At 36.5% G+C, this 11,091-nt stretch overlaps 1 protein-coding gene across 1 annotated transcript; it reads right to left on the minus strand.

Annotated features, from left to right (window-relative positions):
• Positions 1-1,833: 1,833 nt before the first annotated feature.
• Positions 1,834-8,773, minus strand: LOC111862201 (malectin-B). Its single transcript, XM_023847400.2, has 4 exons — positions 8,041-8,773; positions 5,005-5,187; positions 2,969-3,026; positions 1,834-2,842 (listed from the first exon to the last, which is right to left on the minus strand). Exons 1-4 carry the CDS (start codon positions 8,644-8,646, stop codon positions 2,634-2,636), a joined length of 1,056 nt encoding a protein of 351 aa, XP_023703168.1. The 5' UTR covers positions 8,647-8,773; the 3' UTR covers positions 1,834-2,633.
• Between the last annotated feature and the right edge of the window lie 2,318 nt (positions 8,774-11,091).

Here is an 11,091-nt window from a genome sequence, read left to right on the forward strand (position 1 = left end):
TTGTTTTCTGCAAATCGAATTCGCATTCCAGGTTGGTTCATTCCGCATAGAAGAAAAGATGAAGATGATTCACGCTCCTTAACAATGTATATATAATTTTCTTTGAATAAACGTTATACATAAAATTTTTTTAGTATTTTTTTTTTGGCATGGAATGCATTATCGTATTTTACATTAATTTATATAAGAAAAAGTGTTTCGCTTAACGGGTGTTTCGCATTATGAGTAAGATTCTGGAACGAATTATGCTCGTTAAGCAAGGTTCCACTGTAATTTAACGGTATTTAATAATAAGTAGATTATAGAATTTTGATTGTGACATTCTACAGATCACAGACGCTTCAAACCTGGCCTACATGGCCACAGGTAACAATAACTGTCCATCCTTACACTAAATAATGTACCAAGAATTGAAGTAAAATTAATTTTACTGAAGATGTAATGTAGTCATTACGCACAGTATATTAAAGACTGTATTGATTTCAATTAAATTGAGAATAATTACACAGCTCCTTCTTATGTGCTTAATTTATGTAAGTACTAAAAGTATTACATGTTTCAACAAATAAACTGAAAAAATCTCAGTTTTAAGTACAGCAGAATACAAATTAAGTACCAGCAAATTATGGTGAAGTAGCATTTTCCCACAGAGAAATTCTAATTTCCCTACCAGCAAACAGATTTCTTTACATTCTATTTGATCACAGTACAAATCATATTTAACAGGACTAACATTTCATAAAAAAAACAATTAAATAACAAAATGAGTTTTTCAAACTCTTGAAATATTAATATACACACAACCTATAAGGAAACAGTAAAAATCCTTTATATACTCTGCTGGACTCAGTGTAACATTCAGAAAATTACGCCCCAGTTAAATTAAAGTTGTATCTGATAATGTTCTGGTGTTCAGATAAATGGGTGTGATATTCTACTGAATTCAGTTCAGCATTAAAAAAATTATGATGAAGCCAGATTCTGAAGAGGGTCAAACAATTCTAGAACTAAAAATAGACCTACTGGTATGTCATGGATTTATGACAGATCTTAAGGGTAACAGCCTATCAAACACAGTTCCAACAATCAGAAAATTATATTGAAGTCCAATGCTAGATTAAATATGACATTTTTAGAATACACACAAAACTGGAGACGGTGGTATATTAACAAATGGGCCTAAGGGGGTTACATTACTGCTCTGACAAAGGGAAAAATATGTATGCAGTTTTAAAAATACTGCAAGTTAAAATGAAGTACTACTGCCAGATGTAATAGCAGAAAAAAATTACTGACTTGTGACTATACAAAATACTGCTATGTTCATTGCATACAAGACATCATAAGTAGATACAACATGCTGAAAATGGACATTTTCATCTTTGCATGTGGCTGGCAACAGTGAGTCCCTGAACTACCCAAAAATTTAATTTGATTGGCAAGTTTTAGTGTAGCGTAAGTGTACTAAATTTCATCACATTCAGATGATAGCTTCATAGTTGACACAGCAGAATTGTCACTTTGTTCTACAAATCTTTTGTACAAAAACTTGTCATGTCATAGTTGAGTCAACAGAAGCAAACACTCTGGTGCCTTGTAATTTATATTCGTGAATACAGCCAGAAACAGTGCAATATATGTAACTACACCCATTTCTTAATTCCTTCCGACACAAAGAAATTCATGTCTATTATTCCTACACATAACAACATGTATGTTATGATAGGTTTTTAAATAATGTTACTGTCATTTCCAAATCATGGCATCAGATAACATTCTTGGATTCATTCATACAGATAGGGTGTCCAACAAACTTCAATAGCAATTAATGTGGATAAATATTAACAGGAAAGCTGCGCTGTTCACAAAACAGTAAAAATCACTGTGATGACATCTAGTGATGTGGCTGAGAATACTAAACACAATGTGTTCTGTGTGCCAATGATTCCAGTTCAGACAATTTTTTGTTAAGTCTTCATATACACAAGAAGCATGCAAAAAAAAAACACATCATTATAAGTGATGTATGCCAACAATGAAGTGAAATGAATGTAAGCAGAAGAGGCTGTTAGATTTCTTGCATATGCTCTATGTTTTTGTTAATAAACACAATCTCTAAGCATTCATGTCATAAAACATCACACAATAACCTCCCTATAGGAACTAATGTATAACATGCATTGCTATTTTCTGCAATTCAAGGACCAAAGTAGTGTATTTATCACATTCCTAAGAAAACTCTGGATATCATACTGTGATCTTGTAAACACAAAGATATGTACCAGAATTCAGAGAATATCCTATGTCTTTATGATGAAAACAGCAGTGAGAAGGCACAAAACAAAACAAATAGGAGAAAACTATGGAAGGAAAGGAAAGTAAGAGAGAAAGAAAATAAAAATAGAAGTTCAGTTAAGCTTCAATACTGTTATAAAGAACAAAGTTTCACATTAGAATCTTAGTGATGAAAAGAAGTGGCAATAACAAACTGAAGTTAACATTTTGTACAAAATGGCACAGATGTCAAATTACAATGTTTTAATTGTAACAATTAGGCCTCTTGTGAACATCCCTTGACTTACTCTTCTTCCCATAACTTTCTGTCTCACTGTGAATCATGAGATCAGCTGCAATCAGAGCTTGCATAAACAAAACAGTAGAGGTATGAAAGCACCAATGGCAACAAACACAGGCAGCATGATCGATGAGTCATCAATAGAATATGGATCTGGGGTTCGTGGTCCACTTGGTCGCCGGTTCTTTGCAGATTTTTTATCTTCTATTTCTTCCCGATATTCCTCAGGGTCTGGTTCACTTGGTATAGGAGGTAGTTTTGGGACATCTGTTACAAACATAAACATATAAAGCAATGCATTCAATGTCTTGTGGGAGAAATGTATACAAATAAGATGCTTCACCTCTCAACATTCAAAAACATGTCAATAAGAAAAATAACAGTCAGCATTACCTTCAAGTTTTCCTTTCAAAACACAGATAGCATTGATCTTGGGATTATCTCTGTAGCCCTGAAATTAAAACACACAGTAATACAACTGCAAAATGCTGTGTTAATGACCTAAATTTTTTTACATGTAGTCAACTTGTTATCTGTATAGAATTGTTGCATATGGTGTATTTAATTCAGACATATATATATATAATGTGATCTGACATCTGAAAGCCAGAGTAGTGCAGCCAGGGACAGACATCTGTTGATGAGCAACAGCTAAATAAACACTAGTTTCCATTATAATGGATAGCAATGAACGAGTCACACACGCAGTCACAGGAGCAAGAAACAACACAAAGCACAATAATACACGATAGTGAAAGAGTGCTCCAACAGAAGAGGATAGATGTGACTCGCGTAGTGAGATACGACGTAGGGAAGAAGAAATAAAAATTCCTGAACAATTTTAATATTTTTAACATTTAACATTTATCAATATATATGATAAATATATATTTTAGTTATTTTAATATGAAGACAAGGCATGCAATGAACTAGTTTAGCGTAAATTGAATAAGCACCTGAAGATGGCACTTTTGTGCCGAAACATGTAGTGCGAGTGAGAGGAGGAGATAGATGAGTGTATGCACTGGAAGACGGTTGAAATAAATCATGGACTTAAATCAGTGCAACAGGACGCTAAAATATAACATTATGAGTCACTATCATGTAACAAGTTGCTTAACACAAGATTCCTGTGACAGTCAATAGGACAACAGAGGATAATTAACTGTTCAGTGTGATGTCTTCTATGCATGCCGCCTAGCAGTTATAAGAGTAGTGAGAAAGTGTAGAGAACCAGAATTCAAGAGACCGAAACTTGGGACCAATCTGAGACTCAAACAACAGTGAGAGATTCCTCACAGTTTCGTCACACAGACGTTAAGGAGTTCAGTCTGAGAGCTATTATAATAAACTGTAATTGCAAAGAACTTCCAAGATATCCAGTCATCAAATCTAGAACCAACAATTATTAGTCACAAATACCCCTCATACATGACAATATAGAACTCCTGTGTACAAGATACCTAGAGTCAATGTTTCCAAAACATTTTTGTCTGTGGAACTCTTTTAGCCCTCCAAAATACTGACGCAATCCTAAACTAAAATTAGGGTTTCAGGTATAAATACTAAGTAGGACTATGTAGGTTTTAAGCCACGTAGTCTGACAGAAGTTCACTGATATTCTTCTGAAATGTCAGGGAATTTCTGCCCAAGTTACATGATGTCACATCACAGAAGACAGGAAGTACTCTAGATGGTCAGTGCTGTGAGAACCTCAAGCTTCTCATACCCTGTATCTGTTCAAATAGATATAAAAATTGAATTAAGCTTTAACAAAGTATCTTAAAATACCCAATTTAAATAAAATCTATTATTACACAGAGACATGCATATGAATGGACACAGTCCTCCATTTAAGTCAGGTCCTCCAAAAGAAATGGGAGCACGTGGTAGCGTAGTTGGTTGAGGCACTATGCTCCAAGCCAGATGGTCGTGGGTGCAAGTCCCGATGAGGTCATTGGATTTTTTTTTCAACTGACCCAATCCTTCCGACCGTACTATGAACCTGGGGCTGACTAAGCCTCTAACAGAAATGAGTACCAGGAATATTCTAAGGGGTAAAGGGTGGCCAGTGCACAGAACTGACAATTGCTGCCATCTATGAGCCAATTGTCTAGAAAATGTGGGAACCTCGACATCTCACAACCCTATGGGCCTCCACGGCCTGTTACAGGGATACCTTTACTTTTTACTTTATCAGCATTAAACATTCTGATATTTCTACAACACATTTATTCCAGTTCAGGAAATCTTTACACCTACAATTTTACTTGCGTAACAGAGATTTCCTCTAAAAGTAAGGTGAATTAACCAGGTGATGAAGTGACAGTATTTAATACATATGTTGAAAATAATATGTGAGCTTCAAATGAAAATAACAACTTATAAGTTTAGGTTCTTTCCAGTATCTGAAGAATTGAAATAATCACCTTAATAAATTCGACCCTGATTTTTCCACCTCTGATGTCCGACTCTTCTTCATTGTAGTATAGTCGTCCCTTAACAACACTGAAGGGGATGTGCTCATCATACGCAATGCCATTCCCCACTCGGTCATAAATATCCAAGTCCGGAACTATTGTATGATCACCATTTAACACCACATCAAAAACCTGTACACATTAAAGAAAACTGAATTACTACCACTCAGAATGTAATTTTTAACGTCATGATTTTCTCTTCTTTTGTGATCATGACTGACTGATGCTTTGGTTATTTAGGACTGCCATTTTAACTGCAGGTGTTCTATAGTATCAAATGAAATGAAAAGATGGTAGTGAATGATGAGTATACAAGGATCGGAAAAAGGTAACCATTAACTATCTGAAGGTACTTTTCTTGCTTTCAGGCTGAGAGTCTGAAAAAAACTGGAATCTTAGAATATTTGGTAATCCACTTCACATTCATTCCAGCTAGTTTCTTAAGAAAAAGTATACAGTGGTATGCTTACACCAACATGCACAGTTCCACGTTCATTATAAGACTATGACAAATTTGATTTGGATGGTTGGGTGTATATTAAACCTTCTCATTATACAAGTAGTACATTCATCAACAGCTGAAACTGTGTATGAAGCTGACCACTCACCTCAATTTGATGATAAGGTCAAAAATGGTGAAGCTGTACCTCCACTCCTCTATATCTCTTCATGGTGTAACACTTATTTAAGTGATGGGACTTTAATTGTTTCTTGCATCCTGTTGTGTATTTAATTAATATTAGAGTCAATTTTACCGACCACACAACATAGTTTTATCGGTAAAACTGACTCTAATATTAAGTGATGGGACTTTACCTTTTATATATATTCATGTTGTAAATTACAAACACGGTGATGGTGTGACTGACAACCTTCAACACTGAAAACCTACTTATATACAAAGTATACTATATATTACACTACAACTATCAACAACAACATGGGTAGTGGCTGTTACAATCAGCACCTGTTGCCTACCTACACTACATGATCTGTAAATGATAGCAGCCAGTAACAGTGGGGAAGGCAAGTTGAGGCAGGTGGGTGCATGAAAATTTTTCCATTCCTTTTGTTGACTTAACTGTAGTACATTAGTGAGCTAACCTCAATCACCTGATTAGCTCTTTCTAATGGACTCAACACAGTGTTCCCCACTCCCTAATTTGAGGATGGAAACAGATCCAAATTCCAAAACACAATGTTCTTCAAATACTGGATGAGAGAGTCCACAAACCCGGTAATCCCAAGTGTTAATGCAGCACCAGAACCCTTTAGAATCTACTCATAAATCTAGAGGCAATATGAACTAAACAAAACCAACCTAATCAGTCATCAAATTCTAATTTTCAAAAGGAATAAGAACATATTACATGGCTTCTTGAGAAGTTCAACTGCTCATCGTATGCCCTGCTTTCTACATGACCTGAAGCTTCGTTACTGTGTTTACAAGGACCTGTCATTGGACCCTGTACTGACATAGATGAATCTAATCCACATCCTGTTTCTTACAATCCATTTTAATAAAAGAAATTATAAAACTACATCTAAATAGAAGCAAAATTATTTGTTATTAACTTAATTAATCAAATGCAGAAATCAGTACATCTTGTGCCACATGAAAACATTGTTAGTTAAACTGCATGTCACCCTAAGGTGAGTTAACCCAGTGTACTGAAACAAAACTACAGTGTACAGTAAGGTAAACTTGTGAAGCATTAGAAACTACCTTGGAACATGTTACTGGAGGGCCTGTGCTGTAATCTTACTTCAACCATATTAAGGTTTGTAAGTTTTGAGGTTTTCACGGCGATGACAATGAAGAAAGTCGTCTTCTGGGTTTAGGCAAACCCAGAACGAAGAATACACGGTGCCTAAACCCAGAAGACGACTTTCTTCATATTAAGGTTGATTAAAATACTAGTGTGCGAGGCTACTAGCCCAGTTTATTTTGATATTTAAATTTAAAATTAGATTATACAACAGTTCATTGTGTTAGAAGGAATATGGCCCTTTTAATTCTCACACGTTTGAATATGTTAGAAGCAAAAGGTTAAACCAAAATATTCATGGTCACCATACTGTGAACATATATCCAGCCTTCACATATCCAATCCATATCAACTGGCAGCACAGAAATACTGTAAACAAGATTATCATCTGGTCAGTGCTACACCTTTATCTTTAAATAGGGAGGAGGTGTGATTCATAGCTACTAAGATTCAACATAAACAATTATAATCAATCTAATTCCAGTAACCTGTGTCTGAATTTGGTTTTTTACTGTTACTAACAAAACATAAAGCTTTCTGAATTACCTAACATAACTTGTCATGGTACTGTAGACACATACATCAAAATGCCAAACATACTGCAACAGATACTGCTGTCTTCAAAGCAATGGGAATGTTAGAATTTCCTCTCATACTTTGCTCAATTCTGTGACTATGACTGACACAAAATATTCCATATTTTGGTCTTCTAGGATATTATTTTTGTGGGTTATTTTATAATGTTGTCAGTGGCTTGGTTATGTAGCTTCAAATGATTGGATGGCAGATGAATGTTGAAATGGAAAGAATGTGGAAAGAAGCAGGTGTGACCTTATTGAGATATTATCTCAACATTTGCCTGGAGGGACATACCATAAGAAACCTGTCAGTATAAGTGATATCAAGGCACAGATGCAAACCAAAAATCTCCTGAATACAAATCTAGAGTGTTACTGTAACACCAACTTGTTCAGTTTCTGAGTTATGACACAATGCAGTCAGGTAAGCGTTTCCCCAACTTCCTATATAATTGGTTCTGGTGATGGCGGGAGTATGTTACTCTGAATGACCTGCATGGTGTTATAACCGTGTCGTGAGTCTTCATAACAGTGAAAACTCATACAGAAATATTGCTTCAGAATGTTGCTGTACTTCAAATTCTGCAAAATTTCACTGTCCTTGTTTATGACATAATGCATAACAAAAGTAAACTAACCTTCATGTTTGGGGCATTGAAGTATACTTCACAGAATTTTAAAATCATAACATAATCACCATCTTCATTAATTGGAATGTCATACCCAAACGTACTATGATGATATCTTTCTGTCTGATACAAGATATGATCTTCTGGAGGCACACGACCGATCAAAAGACGTTTCCCATAATCTGATGCTGTTCCTACTTTTCCATGTAATGGGTCTCTTTCATATCTCACTCCTTGACTATCAATGTGGGCTTCGCCCCCTGCGTTTACAGCATAGATAACATCTCCTATGCCCGTAATGTAATCAAAATAGAAAACTAGCAGTGTTAAAACACACGAAATGTGTCCCAAGAATGTCATGTTCCCAGTGAATATACTAATAATACACGTCACAACAAAAAGTACCTCAACGAACAGATAAAGTATAACTAGTACGTGGCATGTGCAGAAACATTTCACCTCGTGCACAATTACAACAAAAAGAACGTCGACTAATACTCTTTTCCTCGTTTGGATCTCATCATGTACTGAAAAACACGTGTCATACACCGGCAATGTTACGAATTTCGTAATTAGTATAAAACTATAAATACTATTCACGTTAATGCCAACCATTCAGAAACTACACTATCATGCCATCTCTTGGATGTGCTTGGAAGGATATGTCAAGCATTCTGTCAGCAACCTCGGCTATCAAGTTCTGTACGTTCTGTACGCTCGGTTCTTCCCACTCGATAAGCTAAGCAGTATAGTAATCTATTGGATTTCCAGCAGCGTGGTCAGCGTGGTTGCGGTAGGTTGGCAAGATCGGCAAGATCTTCTCACTGAGATACAAACATCCACAGATCCGCATAGAACTACGCAACTGTGCAAGTGTGTACCCATTGGTGTAGGTATAACGGCGAATTCTTTGAGATTAATCGTACTATCGAATACAAAGCAGAAGTATTTCGACCTCCATAACACCCAAAGGAAGATTTAGAATTGCAGAAAATAGAACAAATAGCTTGATCAAGCATGAAATCTGCTTGAATTTATTTATGTAATTATTTCTTCCTGGTGATAAGTGGCGGCCAGCTCGTAATGCTGACCTCTCCGCCAACTTTAAGCAGATTGTCTAGGAAATGTGGGAGCCTCGACGTCTCAACGGTCCCAACCGTGTTGACCTCCACATCATATTACGGCGATAGCGTTTGTATATCTTCTAACGAAGTGATAAACGCAGCTTTGGATGAGTGTTACATCTTAGGTCTATTGAGCATGATGTTATTAATCTAAAGGTTGCTCAGCTAGTAGAAATATTCCTCGCCCTTCATGGAACCTGGAGACTCTTGACCATGTTTACAAGAGCATTCTAATTGTTCCAAGCCGGCCAAATCTAGTCCACACTCTTACATACACCCTAATCTCCCTGCCTCGTTATGCTTTGTAAGTTGAACTAGATCATAAGTACAAATTCTATGCATGCTACATGTCTCATCCCATTTTAATTTATTTGATCACCCTAAATATATATGGCAACATGTATAAATTATGAAGCTTCAAATCTATGCAGCTTTGTTAACCTCATGTTAACTCAACCCCCCCCCCCTAATACTGTCCATTGCACAATATTTTCAGTCACCAGCGTAGAAGATGGAATTTCAGATCTCTTCAAAGTAGCAGGTAAAATAGTTCTTGTAATCTAATCTTCAAATTCAACATGAAATAGGTAAGTCTGTGCTGGATCATCCCATCGAGTTAAAGTATAAATGGCATTATGTTTCTATCATTTTCACTCTGGTGATGTTCTAAGGTACGAAATAATTACATTTTCCATGTGCTTAATTAATTAAGTGCTATGCCATGAAGACATACTGGGAAGTGGAAGTATAGTTCCACCATTCTTGACCTTGGTCCTAGGTTGAGTGGAGTGGTCAGCTTCACACCTTGACCGCATTGCCTGTGGTAGCCACTGGATAGGGGCTTGGACAGTGGTTACAATGGGAATCCCTGGTTTATGGGGTATATACTTCATGTAATAACATATACTAAGGCTCACATCTCACCCTATCCTTTACCATATATGCATTCCAAGTGATGACAAACTACTTCTCACCAATGAGGTTAATGTGTGCACGCGCATGCACGTACACACAGAATACATTAGTTCCTCCACTCCAGTTAAAATAAACTGATCTAAGAGTACAACTTAGTAATGGCATTCACACAAATTGGTTAAGAAATTATTTATATATCACTATCTGGAAATAGTCCACTCTGTTTACAGATACAGTGCTAGATTTAACATCTGAAACAAGGCAAATACGCAAGGATATGGACTTCATATTTTATATCCTGCTGAAGCACAACAAAGTAGCTTGAAAATCAATCAAGCCATGGATGTATAACTGAAGTAATGAAACAAGTGAACAAAATTCTCTGACAAGCAAATCCATTTTCTGAGTCACGTAAAATCAACACATCAATTGAAGTGAAATATATGAATGAATAAAATTCATTGACAATTTAATTAATAATTTGAAGGGCAGAATTGCTGGGGGATAATGAAAAGGGGAAGCACAATAGATCACTGTAGGTCGCGGTGCAAGGGCCGAGAAGGCCCACCCCTTATACATTCATTCATTTTAATTAAAAACCTTTAAAATCTGTCACAATGGTATTGTGGGATTGTCGATGTTCTAAAAGACAACCATGTAAAACTGTAACAATTATATATATTAAATTGTATAAACTGAATGTACAGAATAGCTGCGAAGCTATGTGGAATGTTCAAAAATTGGCTGGCCCTGAAAAGGGCAGTCTGTTCCACCATGAGTGCGCTCGTAGAATTTGCTCCTTTCTAGTAGACCAAGTCTTTACGGCCGTTCAACTGGTCTATCTGACTGGTGATGTGATGCTGCATGCGCCGGTAGGAACAGCTGCCTATGGCACAGTTGCTGGAGAGTTGTGGCAACTACATCAGCTGCCTGGTCGCAGAGCGAGGTTGCTGGAGAGTTGCGGCAGCTGCCTAGTAGCAGAGTGTGGTTGCTGGAGAGCTGCGGCAGATACATTAGCTGT

This window comes from Cryptotermes secundus, unplaced genomic scaffold, assembly GCF_002891405.2.
Source record: "Cryptotermes secundus unplaced genomic scaffold, Csec_1.0 scaffold1288, whole genome shotgun sequence".
In the NCBI taxonomy this organism is placed as follows: domain Eukaryota; kingdom Metazoa; phylum Arthropoda; class Insecta; order Blattodea; family Kalotermitidae; genus Cryptotermes; species Cryptotermes secundus.